Source organism: Prinia subflava, chromosome 2, assembly GCF_021018805.1.
Source record: "Prinia subflava isolate CZ2003 ecotype Zambia chromosome 2, Cam_Psub_1.2, whole genome shotgun sequence".
NCBI lineage: Eukaryota > Metazoa > Chordata > Aves > Passeriformes > Cisticolidae > Prinia > Prinia subflava.
The window spans coordinates 86,087,663-86,109,896 of NC_086248.1; the positions used below are offsets into that span (position 1 = coordinate 86,087,663).

The following is a 22,234-nucleotide window of genomic DNA, read 5'->3' on the forward strand; positions in this document are numbered from 1 at the left end:
CCCTGACAGGGATTTCAAAACTTTAAGGTTGCCTGGATTTCAGTTGTATTTTGGAACGTGGCCTGTTTGATTTTTATTAAAAATTCTGACAAATGCTTCTTTGAGATTGGGATATTAATGAGAATTAACATATCCACTTCAATCCATAAAATTATTATGCAGCAGTGTGGGACAATGGGAAGAACTACTCAGAATGTAAATTACCATTCTTGAAGAGAAAGTTTACCTTTAGTTTGTAATACAACTTTGTGGTATTTTAGACTGCAATAAATAAGCATGTTTTAATCTGTGGCTGACAAGAACTGAAAGGAGCTTTTTCCAAATAAATTATTTTTCTACACCCTTCCATGCATTTGTTGCCTTAGGTTTGATTCCTGCAGTGTAGAGCTACAAATTTAAATTGGTTTGAAATGGAATTTGGTATAAAAAGTCTCTGCTTGTCTGTTAAACAGAAATGATCTCTGCATATATGTAATGTCACAGTTCTACAATATTTCTCAAATTAAGCCTTTGGCCTAGAAATGTCAGTCATTTGGGTCCTGCCCTGTTAAGAAACCCTGCTAGAATTTTCATCTGTTACAAAAGGGAAAATCTGTGGTCAGGCCATTGTTTCACAAATGTTTTCACTGTTGGCATCCTCATGAAGTGCCTCAGAGTTTTCTTGTTTTCCACACTGTTAGAAGTTTGATTTTCTCCAGATTTTTAAAAAGGAGTAGATTGAAGGGTGCCTTTTTAAAAAGGAGTAGATTGAAGCCATGAGAGGAGATGTACATTTTTATATTCCTGTGACTGAACTTGCTAACCATAGCTCTTAATATCAAATCATAGAATTTATATTTAGGGGAAGAAAGCTTGGTTAAATTGAGTCATGTCTTGAACTTTTTGAGTTAAATAACTTTAATGCTGGGTTGAAAATTTCTGTGATAATGTCTAAAACATTATGACAGTGGAGGAGGACTCAAAGAAAAAATTGAAAAGACGATTGGTCTTTTATTCTCTCTTACACTCTGTTTCTGGGCTTTTTTAATTTGAATGTCAGGAATCTTTTTGATCTGTTAAATGGAATAAATTAGGAGACAATGTGCTGATTTCAAATAGCAAATGTGTTTCTGAATACTACTTTTGTCTTTCTTGTGAAAATACTGTGGCTGCCAGGAAACTGTAGTAGGAGTAGACAGTGGAAGCAATTGATACTACAATAGTTATTGTACCTCACACTTGACTGTCTAAACTCTGGGAGGAGAAAATTGATTTGGAAGGGCTAAAAAGGAAAGGGCAGGTATTGACTGGAGTTCACTTTTATAAATAGGGTAGAAAAGAGCAAAAATATTTGGGGCTTAGGATATGTTCCTAATGAAGCTGTGAATGAGATGGGAAATGAGAGAGACTGTGGATTCAAGGGAAGGAAGAGTTGAATTACTATGAAATGAAAAGTGAACCCAAAGAGGTATTGAATGGAAAATAGCTAGAGAGAGAAGACAGTAATAGGTGTTTTGAAATTACACATGCAATTAAATGGAAACAATAATTGGGAAGTGGCTGCTTGTCATCCTTAATTTTACAAAAACACCTGAAGGTTCAAAGACAGGGACCTCAGAGGAGTCACATTTACATTTAACAGAGCTTCCTTAAATTAGGTGTGCTGTAGGAAGAAGAGGTACAGTTTTAAACTGATGCATATATAATTGTGGTCCCTTTGGTAAATTTGTTAGTCTTTAAGATGAAGAGATTGCTCTGGAGTCAAAGCAACCAGATTAATAGCAGATTTTTTTTCTTTATTGATACCTTTAAAACACTTGGTTTGGCAAAACCGTGTTCTTACAGTCAAAGACCTAATTTTGTCATAATAGACATTGTGCAGGGCAAGGTCTGGTAAAACACCTGTTAACAAAGTCTGAAAAAATATGATTCAGTCATTGACAGCCTGTTCAGTTCATCTGATTAGCGTCATGTATTTCATGATTTTCTGTTGCAGTAGCCCAAGTGTTTGTTATAGCGGCTTTCTCATTAAAATTTCCTTTTTTATCTGCCTGTGAATGAAGCATAAATAGTTTCAATGCCAAGAATAACAATGACTATGTTATGTCATGTTTCAATGAATGGTCTCTGTGCAGGCTTTTACAGTGCATTCACGTGTGAGGCTGTACAGAGAGAAGACAGGAAAAATATCAAAATGGAAAAAATGGAATAGTATCAGGTCATGCATGGATGAAGTAGTCAGTGTGTTTCTGTTTGGAACCTGTTTGATACTATTTTTCCTGAGAAATATAAGAATGAATTTATTGTTACTAGACTGTAATGCTTTGAGTGATCAAATATATGCTATTGGCATACATTCCTGGGCCTAAATTGAGGTTTTGTGTGGCTGAATGGAATGCCCAGCTTGGTTGGATTGAAAATGTCATATGACTTTTTTTCCCCAAACATTTCTGCCAAAGTGCATACAGGAAGTGGCTTTGGCAGTTGTATCCAAACAAGTAACTTCATTTCCTGGAATCTGCTTTTTTACAAAATGTGGACTTTAGGAGAGAAAGAGTAAAGAGGGATGGTAGAGGTAGAGGAAAGATCACCCTTAAAAGCCTCTGAGAAGAGGGCACAAATTATCAAACTCCCTTTTTTCTAGATATAGTCACAAAAGTGTTATGTAATTTTTTAAAAATTGATAGTTTATTTAGATAGTAAAAATAATATTAAAATCTATTTGCCATAACTGCACATAATAAGTGAAACCATTATGTTTATTACGGTCCATTTCACCATGGTCTATTTTATGTCTGTTTAGTGTTTACTAGCAAGGCAGCCACAAAGTATTTGAGATATAAGAAAGTGTGTTGTTTGAATATTCATGTTATAAGGACATATTTGCAACCTGAGGTTTAGTAAAACTTCAGTTTACTGTCATTGAAAAAAAAAAAAAGAGAATAGATGTTGCAGGTATAATTTTCAGATATAAAGGAGGCATGAATTGATGTTTTAGGAGAATATTAAACATATTCTGCTAAAAATATGAACATTTTATCTGATTGGTCAGGTACTATTTTTGCATGCTAGTGGAAATTCATCTTTTTCTAGTCTAACTTGCTGGATTTGAACCATACTTCTTTTTACTCGTTTTTGTGGGATTTTGCTGGAGGTTTTGTTGGTGGTGGTGGTGGTTGGTTGGTTGTTTTGGGGTTTTTTGGGGGTTTTTTCTTGTGTGTATGTGTGGGTTTTTTTGTTTTGGTTTGGGGTTTTTTTTTGGGGGGGAGGGTGTATGTTTGGGGGGTTTTGTTGGGTTTTTTTGCCTACTCTCCTAAAGTTACTAACTTTAATATTTCAATAATAGTGTCTGCACTATAGTGTAGTGCTGGATAGCTGCCAATAATATAAGCACAGCCTTCATCTTCCTAAACCCTTAATCTTAGGGTCAAATCATTGTTATTTTTCAGATGCTTGAAAAGCAGTAGTCAAAAGCTGGTTTGTGTCAAATAATCTTTTTAATGGTCATTTCTAATGAGGGGCTATTTCAGAATTCCTAAGAGGGAAAAAAGTACATTGAGAAATGCAGTAGCAATGAGTCATACTGTGATGCATCAGATAAGAACCTTGGAAAAATTTCCATTTTCTCATAAATAATATTACAAAATCCTAAATTTTAGACAGCAAAGTAAATACTTAGAAAAATCCCAATTTCAGAAAAAAAGATGGAGATTTCACAGATAATTAAGAAATCAGAAAATATTTTTTTAGTAATAGATATAGTTGCTTACAACAGAAGGACCATATGTAGAACAACTTTGTATAAATATTGTTGTATCTAGAGTCTTTATCCAGTCATTAAAGATTCTATTAGTGGATGAAGAGAAAGGAAGAAATGTTTTGGAAGCAGTTCAGAACAATAATTAAAACATAAGTAAAGATAAGCAAACATGTATACCTTTCCCAAGTGGCACAAGGCTGTGCCTGTGATAAACATAAACAGCAGCTGCTGTAAATTTTGAGGGGAGTGAAAACTTTAAATTCCCTTTTCATTTTTACTTCTCTTTACATTTTATTCTTCATGCAATCATCTATTTTTTGGTTTTGTAATGTTCACTTTTTTATTACTTAAGCAGAGAAGCTTCAGGCAGTTGTTGTTAGCAGTTGTGCACATTGACTACTTGTGCCACTCTTATTATTCCAAAAGAAATGAAACTTCTTTGTAAGAATAATGTACAAGCTCCTGTTAACATTTGCCTTTGTATGTTTCTGATTTTTCACTGAATGCTTGTGATAAAGTGCATTGTCTAAAGGAGGTTGTAAGCTGGCTTATTCTTGCTGTTTGTCGTACATAAAACAACTCAGCTTTCCACTGCATTATAGAGCCAATACATTGCAGTGAATAAGTTCCTAGACTGAGGTGCAGGGCATCTGGTTTCTATTTCAATCCTTATTATTTACTAAGTTTGTGAACTTACACAAGTGACCTCATTTCTCTGAATCACTTTCTTCAACTGTGAAATAAATTAAGAGTGGCTTATCTTCCTTGATCACTTAGAAATTTCATGTTCAAAGGCCATCTGTAAGCGCAAAATCTTGTTTTTCTAACATTGAGGAGCAGTTGAAATGATTTGTCAAAGTAAGACAGTGAATTAGATGCAGAAACTAATATAAGATCTTGGAAGTCTTGAATCTTCATTTTTGGTCAGCATAACTATTCAACCCAGTTCTTGAAATACTTTCTTTTTATTGATAGCTAATTTGTTTGAGAAGCTTTGCTGAAACTCTACACTGTGCTGGCTACTTAAAATTCTGTACAAGCATGGGCAAACATATGGTATGTTTGATATTTATTGTAAATTCTGAGAGTAAGCTGCATGCAAGTATATTTCATGCAAAGCTGTCTCTACTTGCTCAGTAAAATAGAGAAGAGTGGACTGGAAAAGTTGTGTTAAAATTATTGAATATTTTATTACGAATTTTTTCTTTTGCAATACTTCCCCACTTTGATCAGCACTCTTTATTTATGCCATTTACATCCAGCTATAATTCTGGGGCAAAATAATTACAAATATTTCAGAAATTTCCTTTAATCTTCAAGTGTACAGAGAGAGAGTGACATCAGTTTGAATAATGGCCAGTGGTTGGAAACAGAAGAATGTTGTCGCTTTGTATAAGAACTGTTAAAACAACTTTGCATTAGGGAATACTAGAAGAAAAAGTTCCAGGAAGATATCCTTTTGACTTTCAGCAGGTTTATTTAATTAACTAAAGCCTGATAAAAGTGCTTGTGGCATGGATACAGCACATTTAATATTGTACTAAGGTTGAATGACAAGGAATGTTCAAAATTTATTGTCCCCTTTTGATCTTCAGGAAAACAAGCAGTTTAATGCCATCAAATAAACAGAGTGTACTTGGCTTTCAGGAAGAATTATGCTATTTTTCTAGTGATAGTCACTTATTTCAATAGATTTTCAAAGGGCAAAACTGCTTTTAATTCTATGTCCTGACATAAGCAGATTTAAAGCTGCAGAGGTTATTGGTTCAAAAATTGTCTTTTGATCCTTTATTGCACCTTAATTATGTAGTTCAGCTGGTTAGAAATTTTAGTATAAAAAGAATTGAAAAGAGTTGCTTTTCACAGTGGGAATTGTGCCAATATGATATGGAATTTCACTCAAATACTTCATATTACATTGTTGGGGTTTTTTGTTTAGTTTTGATTTTTTGGTAAGAGAGTTCCCTCAAATAGCTCCTGAGACCATTGAATTTTCACCAGAAAAACTCTGTGGTATGGTGAACCAAAGAGAAAACAGGGTATTCTTGCCTCTGTGAGCAATCAGTTTTGCTTTTAATATCTCTGGTACAAGAATGTCATCACTTTTTATTAAAATGAGAGTTTTTTGAATCACGGAAATAAAAGGCAATAATTCAAATTCAGAGGGACCCAGATTAACTTATTTTTAATTATGATTATTCTCAATTTTAATACAATAGACATGTTAGCCATCATAATAATAAAGTTTTCCTTATCTCTTTTTATTTACTTTAGAGGCTATAGGCAGAATAGATAAAGCTGACAATAAATTAGTGGGAGCAGTTTTCTGAAGATAACATATTTATTTAGGTTATGTCATATGTGTTGCATGTTGTATCAAAGAAAAATAATTTGTATTTTGAATAATGAATATGTCCTAATATTTGAGGGGAAGGGGGTTTCACTTGTTTATTCTCAGGAGTGAGGAAAGCTTTGTGTCTCTCTGCTTATCTATATGTTTATTATGTACATATGTTGGCTGTCTCTTCAATTGCCATGAATGTACTTGGGGGAATAAATAGCTGTGCCTGTTTGTTTGCAGGATCAGGAATTTAGCTTCTAAATTATTTTGCTTTCCATTTGCACTGTTGAGAATGAAAAATAATGTGTAATCATGTAGTGCAAATACACATCTAATAGTAAGGGATTTGGAAACACTATAATTTTTCAAAGGCTCGTGGAATTTATATATTTCTATAAATAGGCACCCACCAATAAGAGAAAAAATAAATGGTCAAGAAATTGCTAAAGATGCATGGATAGATTTCTGAAAGACAAACATTTTGTGAAATATTATAAGCAAGTAGATGTTGCCAAATTGTAGGTTTATTTTACCACACTCCAGTATCACATCTGACTTTTATATCATGGGGAAAAGTTGCTGTACATGAAGACAATGAATTATTATTTTGCTGAATGTGGATATTTGTTGGAAGCAAGACTTACTTTTAATGGGATAGGCCACACTAACCCACAACTACAGGGGAAAAGGCACTTCCTGCCTTTATGGACAATTTAAGATGGAAGCTTCATCCAAAATTTGAATTAATTTTAGCATGATGAGGTTTCAGAGATTGAATTTGGAGTTAATATGTATGCTTCTGTTTCAAAACTATATTTGTAAACCCTGACCCAGTTATTTCTAATGTTTTCTCTGAAGACAAAAAAATAATGTGAATAGCACAGATCTTTTGGTCAACTTAGCAGCAATTATGAGGTTTTAGCTGTCTCTGGCTATTCATTCTCCCTTTGTTCCGACAGAAATTCATTCTCTGAAGCAGACCTGCCCTCAAAGAAGGTATCTTTATCACTTCAGTGACCCAATATGGTGGGATTGCACCTTGAGAGTATGGGAGAATGGGAGTTAATTGTTCATTTTACAATGCTCATAGTTTATGACTCTAAGCTCAAAACAGAAGTTTCTTTTCATTAAGTAGTAGTTCTTCATTACAATTCATTAAGATACTTAACAAAAAAAATGTCACTCCATTTTCTTACAGCAGCAATAACACAAATATTGTTCATGACCAGTGTGACCCTGTTACTGCTTCCAGTTTGTAGCAAGCCTGAAACTGTCAGGTGAACTAATTTTTCATGAATATGGTCCTCCTCTGTTCCCCTTTGTATTCCTTCTTAGTTCTGGGACCAGTATTGTAGTTAGGCATAAAAGGTGTTTTACTTCATCACCATTCAGCATGTACCATGCTCCAAAAATGAATGTGGCAAGAGAAAAAGGTCCAGGTGAATCCATGTATTGAAAGGAAAAGGCTTTGAGATGTGACTGCAAAGGGCTAGACATACAATGTCTAGCCCTTTTTTAACTATTTGAAAATTGCAGAACTGGCAGCGGGGAACTCTCACATTCAGTCTTACTAATTCAAAACCTAGAGATATTTCTATATTTGAGTGGCTGTTTTCACAATAACAGTGGATGTTAAGGATTGTATTTCAGGTGAGAGCAATAGTACCAGTTGGAGAACTTGACATTGCTGGTTTTGATTACATTTTCAGTTTAAAATACGGAGATTTAAAGCATTGTTCCTAGGTCAAATGAATTATTAGAATCCTATGGGTTGGGTTTTTTCAAATGTTTCTTAGTCTTCTATAAGGAGTGCCTGTGCCAAGAGGAATAAACAGGGATATTTGTTTGAATTCCAGAAATATTTCTGTAGTATTAATTAAATTTCTAATGCATTTTTTATTCCTTCAAGCCATCTTAACTAGAGATACTTATTAGCACTTACTACTTTTAGTCTTTATGTAAGAAGTGAGGTTATTGCTTTTATCATTTTGTCATACATAAGAAGTCCCAAATTTACCACATACAAGATTTTAAAGGCTTTTAGCTGATATATAGGATTGGGCAGTGCAATACTAACTTTCACTGACCCTGATAACACTTTAGCCCAACTTACTTCGATCCTCCTTCACTCAAATGTACATTTAAGTGGAGTTTCTTTTGAACTGCACTGAAATAGCAAGTTACACACTTTGAGTATTCACTTTAGTATATATATATATCCACCCTAAGAAAAAATACATCCGCATACATAACCTCTGCAGTTGCTCTGTGGTTTTACAATGACAATTTTTAACCTCCTTTGTCGTGAAATTGCCATAGCAGAAGTACTGTCATACCTAAAGTGACTGAAGAGGGATACCAGTGGATGCAATCAGAGGATAGGAGCTCTGTTGTCACATTAGCTCAAAGCATGAAAGCAGATATTCAGTAACAATAATTAATGTCTCGTTAATTCATAACCAGAAGAAAGCTTCACCTCACAAGGGCCTAGCTGTAAAGCTGAGTTTGTTGTCAGTTATATTTTTGATAAAAGCAGTATTTCTTTTCATGAAGAAATTGTTGATATATTACTTTATATAACTATATATCCCTGCAATGGTTGATATGTTAGTAAAGCATTAATGCGTTTTTATTTAAATGCAACTTTTCAAAGTTGTCTGTAAGCTATTAAGTAAACAAAATCATAGTTTTATCTTAGAATTTCTTAAGCCTGGGCTGTATTAGAAGAATAGCAAAAGAAACATTCAAATGGAGTTTATTTCTCTGCCTTCATACAGAGTTTTCCGCTGGTCTGTGGTACATGGGATAACAGAAGGCTGGTGGTGTTAGTGGTGGCTAAAGTGAAGAAGGCATTCAGAAGTGCTGCCTTTTCCATATCCTGTGTAACTAGATCCCCCACCTCATTCAGCAGGGGACCCACATTTTCCCTGGCCTTCCTTTTGTCACCTATGTATGTAAAGAAGTCCTCCTTGTTCTCTTTAAACCATTTTTTCCATGTTACACGTAGTGTAGCTCAGCACAAGAATGGAACAGTTAAACAGCATAAGATCAGTACATATACGGTGATAAGGTAATGTTAGGTCACAGATTGGACTTGATGATCTCAAAAGTCATTTCAGATCTGGTTGATTCTGTGCTTCTATATACTTACTGTACAGCTCACATAAAATCAACATGAATTTCCAGTGGCACTGGAAATAGCCAACGGTTTCAGTCTTGAGAGACAAAACACATCTGATTAAAAAAAAAGGGAAGATACCTCATTCTTTACTTTTCTTTACAGAATGAATATACTAAGGATGGAAATTAAACTTTCCTTTCAACAGGTTACAGCTGCATTTCAAAAGGTCTTGCTATAGATGCAATTTGATATCCTAAAAACTTGATCAGCTCTTCGTATATTTTTGCAACAAGGACAGCTACTACTTTTCCATTTTGATTAATTTATCAATACTTCCATAAAGGCAGGATTTCTCTTTTTGCAAACGAGTGCTAATTAATGTAGCTTAAACCCACGTGAACTTAAGTAAACTTAGTATTATATATTAAGAATGTTCAAATTAATATATATATTTCTGCTCATGGAATCTAAAGGCTTTATTCTTAGAATATTGAAAGTGAATATTACTGATGTGTTGCATAATTTTTTTTCATAAAAATGTGATGTGTGCATGCTATTTGTCATTATTGTCAGAAAAAATGGATTTAAATTCTGAGCTATTTGCTTTGCTTTATCCCATTTTTAGTAAGTGGTAGTATTTTTGTAAAACTAACTTAAATATAGCTTTAATTTGCTGTTTTAATAAATTATTTTGAAGAATGCCTCTGCTCAAAATGTTTTATTAAAAATGAAAATTACAGCTTAACTTAAACCTGCTCAGCCTTCTAGACTGTGTTAACACTGATTCAGAAGGTAAGTACACTTACTGCATGGTTTTGGCAAAACTGCTTTTAAAAAAGGATGTATAAGGCATTCAGAAAATTTTTTCTTTTTTTCTACAGTCCATTTAATGTTTCCATTACAATTCAGTCCTTCAAGATAGATTTTTTTTTTCCCATTCAAAATGAAATGCAGTCAAAAGAGTTCTTAAAAAAGCCTTTAACAGCTGAGGAAAGTCTAAAATTATGAGTTTTACCTAAATATAGCTGAGAGTTTTGTAAAAAACAGTATGATCACATTTGAAGACCGGAAGTGAAAGTTCAGGAGAGAAATTAGCCAGTTTGATTTTTCAGGCCCCAATTCTATGTCCTCATGTTCTACTTTATCTGCTATTTCAAAACCACTTTATAGATATTTTATAGATAAAAAATGGAATATATTAATGTTGCTGGACTGGTAATAACTGCTCTCTTTCTACATTCTCTAATCTTTACTTTGTGTTACTAAAATGCACTGTTTGTGTAACACAAGAGTCACAATGTCCTTAATTCCAAAGCAAATTCAACAGCTTTTGTCGGAGCAGGTGTTTAGGAGCATGCAAGTTACACAAGTATTCTTAAATTTCTGCTGATTAATGGGCACAGGACTCCCATTTTAACTCTGTTGGACTTCTGGAGCTTGTCATGTGTCTAGAAGTCCTCAGTTGTGAGATTAGTTGAAAGTTCTGAAGGCTCATTTTTGTATGTATTTAAAGTACAGTTAATACACATTGATGCAGTCTGTAAAGTAGCAGTTACAGGATTCCTTCAGAGAGGGACAAAAATGCTTCTTCAGTAGATGAGTGCTTGAAATTTATTGTGGTCATTGCTGAGGTATAACATGGCTAATTAGTTTTTCAGATCTGGACATTGGTACACAACAGGCTTCTGAGTTCCTTCTCAGAGATGAACTTCAATAAAGCTCCAACAGAGCAGTAATCAAACTTCGGTTTTTTACAGATAAATTTTACTCATTTTTTAATTGCTAATCTTCAATTTCCAAAATATCCAAGAGATGGAAGCAGTAAAGCTGCTCATCTTGAATATAAACAGAGAGTAAAATTTAAAATTAGTTAATTTAGATTGCTGTCTGACAAAAAGAAATAGCTTACCAGGAAGTTTATCTCATGGCTTCTTCTCTGATCTCTCTTCCTCAGCATACCCCATTCAATGCTGGTGTTCCTGCTTGGACAACAAAAAAAAAAAAAGAAAGAGATCAATTTCTCATTAAGTGGCCCCTGCACTCCTGTAGTTTAGAGCATGAAATATTAAAAGAAAAAGATAACCCTGAGATGGTACTAATTAATGGTGTACACACTACAGAGGATTTTTTTCTTTTCTACCTAAGATGTAGTATAGACAGGCTTCTATTTCACAAAACCTCAGTATCTTAATAAAGAAGAAGCTAAAATGTAATATGAAATTAAAAATACAGTAAGTTTCCAAAACCAGATTGATGTTTATAACAAGTTCTTTTCCCTCTCCTAAATTGTTCTGAAAATGAAGTATGCCTCTTTTGTGGTTTATGGTGTTACTGGCAAGCCTGGTGGTAGAAATGATTCTCCAGACACCAAAAATACATGCAGATGTCTACAGATGTCCCTAACAAAAAACTCATCTTGCATTTGGTGCAAGCTGTCATGACTCCATTGATGTAGGTTGTCATTTTGTAGAGCTCTTAAAATATTCTTATCCACCACTCAGAGTAACTCTTCTAAAATTGAGAAAGATATATTGAAAAGGAGAATTTAAATACCATATCACTCAAAACAGCATAAAACATGTAAATTGAGAAAATTTTGTTGAGACTAATCTATTTTTTTATAAATACATTGGTCTGGTTGAAAAAGGCAGAAAATTTTTTGAGCCTAAAAGCCCTTTTTCAGGTCTAAAACAGAAGCGGCAAATGCTGCTGCTACGGCATGTCAAGTACATGAAGCATGTCAAAAATCATTTAATTTGCTATTACTCGATTGAAATCCTCATCTTAAGCTCAGTAGTCTAATTTTGATTTAGAATCAACTCTAATTTGGGTTGACACAAGTGCATAAATATAGGTCCTTTCTTGTATTTAGTAAAACTTTTACAACTGCATCAACCATAGAAGGGAACAGATTTAGATTCCTAAAAAACAAGGGAAATGCAGTTTCTTTTTAATATCTGGTGTTTGATGTAAACTGTGCAATGCAGTATGATATATATATATCCTGTTTTATGAGAAGTTATCTGAAATGTGTGATTCTGTCATATGCAGAAATGAATCTTATTTAGTTTCAGCACCATTGGGTGGGTCTCCTAAAGTTCTTGTGGGTTTGACTTCATATTTTCCTTCGTATCCACCCACTGAACTTCTGCCAAGCCTAGCATGCTTCATTTCATGCTTTCCCTTTGTACCTACTAATTAAGGACTTTCAGTGTGTGTATGTATTATACAATCAAATATGATCTCACAGGCATCTTTAAAGAACTAAATGGTTGCAAATAACAGATGAATTTTTTCTCTTTTGAAACATCCAGGGTGTAATACATGAAATGTAAAATATTTCACCAATAACATTTATGTTCGAACCCAACTATTTTATTCCCCACTGCTGAGATCTGCAAACATTTTGGTTATGTCAAATAGCCTCTAACTGCATTCTCATCTCTATGCTCTAACTTAGAATTGGTACCTCTGGTGCTCACTGGCTTTTTGAAGAGAATTAACTAACATAGTTTGGCAACACAAAAGTTGGCGTGCAGTAAATCATCAATGCAAGTGCAGATATTCTAGAGCATCTTGATTCCATGCCATCAGAGAATTCCATGTAATCAGAGAAATTATAATAAAAATTATATCTGAGAAATATAAAAAATTATACCTGAGAAATCTGTAAGAAATAAAAACATAACCATACCAAAAGGATCCTGTTAACTGCGTCTGACATCTAGGAAAATATATGCTCCACCAGGTGGAGGTCATGAACATATTTAAAGTTGCTATTAAGAGTTTCTATTTATCCTGCAGTTCTCTCTAAAATTGTGCGTTGCAACACATGACAGGGAGGCAAACCACTATACTGATTTTCCAGAAGAAGAAAATGAGGGAGAGATATTTCAATAGTTTCAATCTTTACACGTAGATATTACTCTACGATTCAACCTGATATCAAATGTAACACACTTCAGTAAAGAGCCTAAAACCACATTTCTTAGTGGTTAGACTTTCATTAGACATTAAAGGTCAAATGGCTTTTGTTGCAAAAGTAGAGGAGTTAAAAACATACTTGCACTGCCACTTGAGATTTCTTAAAATAATGAAACTGAAGAAATTCAACATGATTAAATTCACCTCTTGTATCTCATTTACAGTTTTGTTGTTTTCTATGGTCTTAGACAATCTTAAAATAGTCAATTTCATCTTCTTTGAAATTAAGTATATACTTCATTTAACCTTTGGTTTTGAAATACAGTTCAATATTTTCCTTACTACTCCAGCAGAGGAATATTAATTAATGTAGTAGTAGTCTACTCCTTATGAGATTCTTGTAAGTAGTTGCTTGCTGGATTTTGGAAACATTTCAGTTGAACTTTATAAAAATTGACTTTTATAGGGTTGAAATTATATGTAATATCTAGGAGTATCAGTTTTATTTTAATCATCTTAAAGTAATCTCATTTTTAGTGATATTAATTGCATTAGAAATAGTGCTTGTCTTTGATTTGTGTCCAACTTGATCCTGTACAAGATTGTTCTTTCCTGTTCATCATTTTCAGGGTTTCAACAAATTGTTCACTTTACCCTCTTCCTCCCCTCTAAATAAACAAACTCCAGAGCCAGAGAAATTAATTTATGCCCATGCTTTATTTAGTTCATCTCATCTGAATATTCTGGTTTTCCTTCAAAGCTTTTAACTTCCACAGAAACTGTTCAACACTGCAGGGGTTCTGTGAGCAAAATTGTTTTATGTCTTTCCCATTTTTGAATTGTAGTCTAGTGAAGGTAGCCATGTGTAATAGATATGCTTTCCATGAGAAATTTAGCTGAGCTTTGCAGTGGGGAAGTACTTGTAAATTGTTTTGCCATTTGTTTGCCTATTTTTAAATATTTACTCCTTATTGACTTGTTATTGCAAGCTCTGTTACATCTTCCATTCTGAACAAATGGCTGTGATATCTTGATGGATCCTGGTGAAGATGTAATGAATTATGCTTACATGACCTCTAATACCTTAGTTCTATTGCAAAGACTTACCAAATAATTTGTCTTCCGTTTCACTGGAAAGTTTTTACATTTCCTTTGTTCGCATTTGATAATATGTGAAAATACATAACAGCCAAACAGGCTGATAGTTTTTATAAGCATGAAGGCTCACAGTTCATGCTAGTTGCTATCCTGAAATTCTTCAGACTACCTTCACCAGAATGAGAGCTTTCCTTGAGCCAAAGGGATACTTTGCTTCTATTAATTTCAGTGGAAGGTTGACAACTCTTGTCTAACAGACCACTTAGTCTGAAAGAAAATGGAATGACAAAGTCTTTTATTCTGAAATTGAAGTTTCTGCAAAACAGATACATGGGCAGATATGTGGACAGATGACTTTCTCATCAGAATACATTGTCTGAACAGTTATTCCCAAGAGTTTGCTTTTGTCAACAGTCTTGATGTTCCTCCCTCAGAACAGATCAATTTGCAGTCTTAATACTTCTCTTCTGGAGAGTAGTTTCCAATTTTTTATGGGTTAAACCAGCAGCCTCTGGCATGAGGGCTGCTGAAACCCCCTCAGGGCTCTCATACCAGGACCAAAATCTGTTTGCAGGGTGGTGTTGTGAGGAGACACCATGGTTCTGCTTTCAGACAGAGATGATGTCAACTTCATGCTATTGTTTGACGAATTTTCCCAGACCAAACTGAAGAGCAATGTAAACTTTTTCTGTAGGTTTTGTGCATTAAACTTTATGAAGTTCTCCCTCTGAGCAATAACCCTTTTACAACAAACAAACTGAAAAACAGAAGGTGGCCAGACTCAAGACTGGAAGTGCCCTTTCCAGATTAAACAGTCTTTGAATTTGTATGGGGAAAAAAAAAAAAGAAAAAGAAAAAATCACTAAATAAAGTACTTTAAAATTGTCCAGTATTTATAAATTTTGATCACTAATACAATCTGCAGTAGGATTTGTTGGTGTTAGGTTCATTTAAAAATCAGTATGGTCATCTAAATATACAATGGTGTTTGATCACTATTAACAACAAAATAAGGTCTATGTTTATGCCCTTCCATGCTCCTACCTACTCACTGTAGTCCTTAATTCCCGTGCATACTATTTATTTTAAAAATAGAATTCAGCCAAATAATTTCTCTCTTGGAGTTGAAGACCCAGGGCCACACTATACCCTACATATTCCTTTAAAGTTAAAGTTTCTTTAACATTTGGTGTTTAGGATGGCTGTAAATAACATTTGTGTAGGTAACAGCACAGAATAAATGCTTAAAATTAAATTAGTGAGTGATAGAATAGCATGCACAATATCTGCCAGGGTTTTCACTGATGCAGACTTCTACCTCCTATAGGCATACAACTGAGTCCTTAAAGCACTTTGGTCTTAATTTAAAAAGTAATCAGCAGTGAGCAAAAGCCTTATTATGTTTTTGTTCACTGTATTTTGAATTATTACTGGTTTTGAGAGTTTAGCCCACTATCAGTATGTCTTGGTTTGGAAAGACAGGTATCTGTCAGGGAACTACAGCAACCTTTCTATTTCTTGGCCATGTCAGATCTTGTTGCTGTAGTTCAGAACTTGGGACACATCATTGCTGACTTACCCAAGTTCAGTGGGACAGCTGTAATTTGCACATTTCAGCAGAGGAGCCTATTGAACCAGTGTTTTTTGCTTAATAGGAAAGCTGAGAGAGTTCACTGGGTCAGAGAACAGACTGAAATCAAACCTTCAATGAGAACATTCCTAAACATTCAAATTCATGATGCGGATTGAACCTGAATTTTACCAAAAATTTCAGCTATGTGAACTTGCTATAAATGGTGATGGCTTTGCTATGAATTTCACATTGTGTGAGTTGGGCATATTTGTGTTTTGGTATTTAAGCCAAGTAACACAATCTAACAGGAAAGGTTAATTAAAATTAGGTTGATACAAACTTTATCTCTTTTTTATGCAATCCTGTAAACTGGGGTTTCATGAATGTGATTGAAAGAAAATGTTATGCTTTTTCCAATGATCTGAATTATTTTTATGGTAATGACTATTCCAGGTCACATCATAATGACTTGATGACATGCATTTCCTGGTTCTCATCCTGCAGGATATGATGGCTCTTCCTTAGATAAGAATTTTCAAATATTTATTTTGTAACACCATGCCATGGTAATTAAGAAGGAGAGGAGGAATTTTTTGGCTATTAAGAGTGAAAGAAATTGTTTTCTCTAGAAGTTTTAGCTGAACTATTCCACTACCCTGCCAACTACCCCTACCACATGGAAAAGAAATACTGAGCAGAATGAAAACTACTCCATCAAACTTCCAATGTCTCTTGCAGTCTTTTACTATTATTAACATTGTTGTCTTTCCTTATTTTCTTCATAAATGTCTCTGCCATTACCCATAGGCTGCAACATTATTCTCTAGCTGTTGTATGCTCATATTATACTGAAATACAGTCTCAATAGTTCTTTCTAAGTTTCTTTCCTTTTATACAATTTTCAGAATGGGTTTATTTACTGCCTCATGTTTCTGTATTTTCTTAAAATGAACTGCATAAACCAGAAAATTTTCCCTTCTTAAGTGTTCTGGGGATCTATTTTTGTGTGCTTTGTTTGGATGTACAAATTTGATGCCTTTTCAAGCTAATGCTGGAAAATGATTATCAGGTTACCTTTAATTTTGGTTGATGCATTTCTGCCAGACAGTAGCAATAGTCACTGTAATAGTTCTGTTTTCTGAACGTACTTTACTGTTTTTACTTGTATGCTCAAAGGCAGCACATGGGCAGAAGAGTTAAATACTTTACATTGCAGTGTTATGTATGAGTAAGGGCATGTCATTGTTTATCTTAGGCTTGATCATGAATTTTTTCCAGGCTTTCTGCACTTAATACTAGCTTTTTTTGCAACAAAAGCAATTCTAGGGGGTCAATTCAGGCTACGTTAAAATTAGTGCTAGAGATGTCATGAATGTACTATAAAATTCTGTTCACAAAGCTGCCTGTTTTTCTACAAGGCAAACACGAAACATGAACATTACACTCTCAGGTCATCATCACAGAAAAATATATTTTCCTGAATTCTTTTGCTCTTTTGGATCACACAACAGTAAATAGTGCACTGTATCTTTCTTTGATTTTCTTATTCAAAAAGGGTGGAGCATTTCTGCATGTCTTGCCATTCAAACATTCCTGGTGGTTCTATTTTCAACTCAAAATTTTTGAATTAGTAACAGATGTGCTGATTCTTTTGACTGAAATGGGGCAAAATTTTCTCTATATTTTAAAGAAATCTTTTTACATTTTTTACTGATCATTGAACCCTGAGTCATGGTTTTTGTTACCAGCTTTCTTTACTGTAAACAGTATCTTTCATCACAGAAATCTCGCTGGAATCAATGGGAACTTATCCTGATATACATAGGATGAGGTGCGCCAGAATATATTTAGAATGATTTTAAAATGCAGCTTATGGACTAGTCGGGGATAACACCCCAGTATTGCACATCCCAGCCTGTTTAGGCATGTTTTGCCTATTTCTTGCCTCAGCTTCACTGATGTAAATGGGTATAAGGCTTGGTGATGCTGACCCTGAAAACAATGCATTTCGTGCCTATGAAATGAGAAAATTGTGTTAAAGAAAGCAGAAGAAACGGGAGAAACCTGGAGAAGGAGAAAACGTTACACCAAAATTGCAAAGCAGGTTGCCTGAAAAAGAACTGGTACATGTGCATATGTTACTGGTAATGCCGGTCCACTGGCATAAAAGAGAAAACACTTGCACAGCAGAAATCCTAGGGAGTTTTATAGCTCTTGTTCAAAATGGATTTGGGGGTCTTGATAGCTCTGAGGCAGCAAGGCAGACTTGTGGGTAGGACAAAAGAAAGATTCAAGGGGGAAAATCAAAAGAGAATCAAACTCCAATTTAAGGAATATAATTTTTAAGTTGCATCTTGGAGGTTGAATTAAAGGTGGAGCTATTTTGTGTTCTTCACAAAGTTTGAGTGGTGGAGTCCTCCCCCTTTCTGCTCCTGAACAGTCTTCATTCCTGTAATTTATTTAAGTGCAATTCTCATCCTTTTTCTTGCTTATTTATTGACATATATGTACTGGTGATAACACAGATGCTGGCATAAGCTCTCATTCGCCTTAAGCCTTTGAATGTTTTTGTTAATAATACAGATACAATGTATCTTACGTGGATCTATAGATCATCTAGTTGTAAGAACTGAAAATATTAAAGACTGTAATATTTTTCTATAATGATTTTAAAAAACTTGAAGGCCAAATAAGTCTTGACATTCTCATGCACAAAGGGAAACAAACACCATGTTGTAAATGTGAAAAGGCACCCACCATTTGTGTAGGTAGAATTCTTGTGTACTTAAAAGGATATGGAAAAGTATTTACTAAGACGTAATTAAAGAAGCCTGATTTTTTTCTTCCAAGAATCTTGAGAATATTTGAGGTATATTTAGGGCCCAGTGTGAAACAGATGAAAGAAATACAGAAGCAAAATGCATTGTGTTGTTGTGGAAATACCTTTGGCTCGCACTTAAGAATATTTCACGTATTTTAAATTTTCAAAGTTCAGTTTTGCTTATGAACATTTAAAATTATCTTGCTGAGTTATATACCTCAGGCATTCAGACTTTAGAGGAGTGATGTGAAACATAAGTAATTTGTCAGATAATAGAAATCTTTAGTCAAACATGCTTTCCAATCAGTGGAAAACCAAACTCAGTCTTCTCTTTACTTTAAGACCCCTGGGCTGACTTGATGCATTTCTCTAAAAAGGATTTAAATCAATGCAAAATCTCCATCTTTTGATGACTCTGAAGAATTTCTCTTTTCTTTTTATCTTGGGGTAGGAGGAAAGATGTCACTTGGATGCCAGGAAGCTTTTGAAGTTTTCAAGCGGGACCATGCTGACAGTATAACCATTGAGGACAACAAACAGCTTCTGAAGCAGAGGTGAGTGTCACATCAAAATACAGCCGGGCAAGACATCTAAGAGTTCATTAGCAGTCTGGGCAGGAACACAAAATTTTACACCAGACATCCCAGACTCCTATTGAGGACTCTTTACAGGCACTTCACTTTTTCTTACTTAAGGCATTTCATATTCAGAAGGCACTGAGTGGTGACAGAAGTCTGCATAGAAATGAAAATAGCATGAGGAATCTTAGTGCATATTTCCATTGCTTTTATTCATCTTCACAGCCATGTTGAAGCAACGTGGCAATGGCATTCATGATCAAGAATTATCTAGGGGAAGTAAAACCATGGGCCTGAATCAATTACTGCAATTTCCATTGTCAAAAATGCTTTATTGGCTTCAGCACTGAATTGTATAGTAAGCTAGGAGATGCTTAACATATGCATGTCTGGTGTCCCTAACTGTTTGCCAAGTGATTTTAGTTTCTCTCTGCCAGTTTTGCATTCACAAACAGAAATAATACTTTCCTCCTCCACATTTGTTGTTTATGTTGGCAAAACACTTCATATGTCTGGTGAAAATAGTGATAATGGCAAAACATTGAAAACATGAATTTTCATACAAACTTTAAACCTCACAAATTAAACCACCAATACTTGTCTGTGTTGCTTGGATAACAGTACTGCTTCAGTATCAGCTTTTCAAGTGTTAACCCTCCTGGTATAGCAAAAGAAATATACGGCTTTGAGACTGCAGATGCCAAAAACAAATCTCTCAATCTATATTTGTAACTAACTATTCCCCTAAGAGTTACTTAAGTGTATTTTATTTGGGTTTTTTTTTCTGTTTAGTTGGTGGGATGTTTGCTTGTTTGATTGTGGGGTGCTGTTATTGTGGTTTGGTTTTTGTGGAGGTTTTTTTTTTGTCCTGAGGTTTTCTCCTTCTTCAGGTTTCTCCTGTTGTCTTCTGCTTTCTTAAACACCATTTTCTACTTCATAGGCATGAAAGACATTTTTTCCAGGATCACCAAGTCCTATACTCATTTATTTCAGTAAAATTGAGGCAAGAAATTATCTCCACATCTTTGTGACTTACTCAAGTTCGTGCTATTTATCACTTTTTTGAACTGATTAACTTTTTACCTGGATCTCTACCTAGACACAAGAACACAAATTGCTGAGGTATTAGATGTATGTAAGCATTTATCCATGTAAACTATCCATGTATCCATTTAGTAATGCCTTTCTTATGATCAGTTTATCAGATCATGCCACAGCACTGCATCATCACTGCATAAACGGTTACACAGCAGTCATTTCTGGTGTTGCTATTCAGTAGAACACTTAATAGTTACAGCATGATAATGAGAGCAATACAGTTCTGAGCCATGCTCTGCCCTTCCTCTAGTCAATCACAATTCTTCCATATTTTTTCTGTATGTGATTACTATGAAGGAAATCGGTATTTCCTTCTGGTTGCAGAATATAGAGATGAGCAGAATCTACTGTTTGACAGATTTGCTTTCCTTAATGGATAAAGAGATTCATATTAATAATGTCTTGTGTAACCCCTCTCTAATAGGCATCACCTGATTGCTGAAATGAGGGCTAACATGTATTTTGATACTTTGGAACATGGCAGTTTCCCTGCCATTTGCAGTCATTTTTAGAAGATGCTTATAGCTCCAAGTTTACCGAGTTCATTAGAATGGATTTGTATCAAATCCAGTCTGTAATTTGGAATGCAGCCTCTGAACTACTAGTTACACAAAAGCTCTGTTACCCAGCCAGTGTTCAAATTGCACAGGAAGAAGAGTGTGGACACCACATGTTTAAAGGTTACCATAGCTTCTCTTTATATGTAGGCTTCTCTTGTTAATAATTTTGTTTATAGTTGCATAACCACTTCTGTCATACCATAAACAGTGTTTGGTTCACAAATTACTTATTTTTAGCTGTCTTATTTTTTCCTTTGGGTATTTTGGGTAGATTTTCTTGGCTTGGTAATTATCACAGAGTCAGAGAATAGGCTGAGTTGGAAGGAATCTTTAACAGTCATCTGGTCAAACCCTGCTGCAATAAGTGGGGACATCTTCAACTAGATTAGGTTGCTCAGAGGAAAGTCAAGATTGATTTTGAATGTGTCCAGGAATGGGGCATCCACCACTTCTCTGGGCAATCTGTTCTAGTCTAACCACTGTCATAGTAAAAAAATTCTCTCTTATACTTAGTCTAAATCTACCCCAAAGCACTACCCCTTGTCCTATCACAACAGCCCCTGCTAAAACATTTGTCCTCATTTATCTCGGAATCTCCCTTTAAATATTGAAATGCTGCAATAAGGTCATCCTGGAGCCTTCTCTTCTCCAGGCTGAAAAGCTCCGACTCTATCAGTTTGGTTTCCTAAGAGAGATGTGGCACCTCTTTGATGATTTTTGGGGCCCCGCTCTGGACCCACTCTATCAGATCCATGTCTTTCCTGTGCTCCAGAACTGGACTAAATATGTTCTGTTGAATATCTTTAGTGCTGGTAGCTTGGTGTGCAGCTGCACTTCATCTCTGGTTGTCAGGAGCCTGAGGCAAGAGGCCTTGAACTGGCACTAACCCTTCACATAACAAAGGACACAAAAATCTGTGGTACCAGCCAGGTGGACAGACACTTAGAAACACAGTAAGAGCCAGTGCCTCAGGATGAAGAGCAGAGACTTTCATGCTCTTAGACTATCAGGATATAAAAATCCGGGGTTTCCTTTGCTCAGGATCCCTCATCAGAGGCACCAGCTCAAGGTGTTTTCCTGCTGCTGAACCATGATTAAATTATTTTAAGGACCCAGACATCTGAGTCTCTGCTGTAGGAAACTTGGGGTTGAACCAGTAAGGAAACATTGTCTGACTGTGCTAAGTGCAGGGAGTCAAGCAGTTCACTTCTTGGTTCACTGGAGCCACTCACTGCAAGGGGGCCTTGGTCTTAGCTCAGGTGATGAGAGTGTAACTCATTTTGGCTAAGGACAGGGTTAATTTTTTGTAGTAGCCATGAGGGGGCAGGGCCTGGAGCCATGTGGGCATAACCAAGACCTTATTGTTATTAAGTACCATCCC

General features: G+C 35.1%; 1 protein-coding gene across 4 annotated transcripts in view; it reads left to right on the top strand.

Moving 5' to 3' along the window:
- The window catches only part of KIF6 (kinesin family member 6), a 156,825-nt gene that overhangs the window by 74,994 nt on the left and 59,597 nt on the right, over positions 1-22,234 (top strand). For all 4 annotated transcript variants that reach the window (XM_063390857.1, XM_063390855.1, XM_063390856.1 and 1 more), the window contains exon 14: positions 19,069-19,171. In XM_063390857.1, the coding sequence (XP_063246927.1) occupies positions 19,069-19,171 (103 nt within the window). The remainder of the gene's footprint in view (positions 1-19,068; positions 19,172-22,234) is intronic.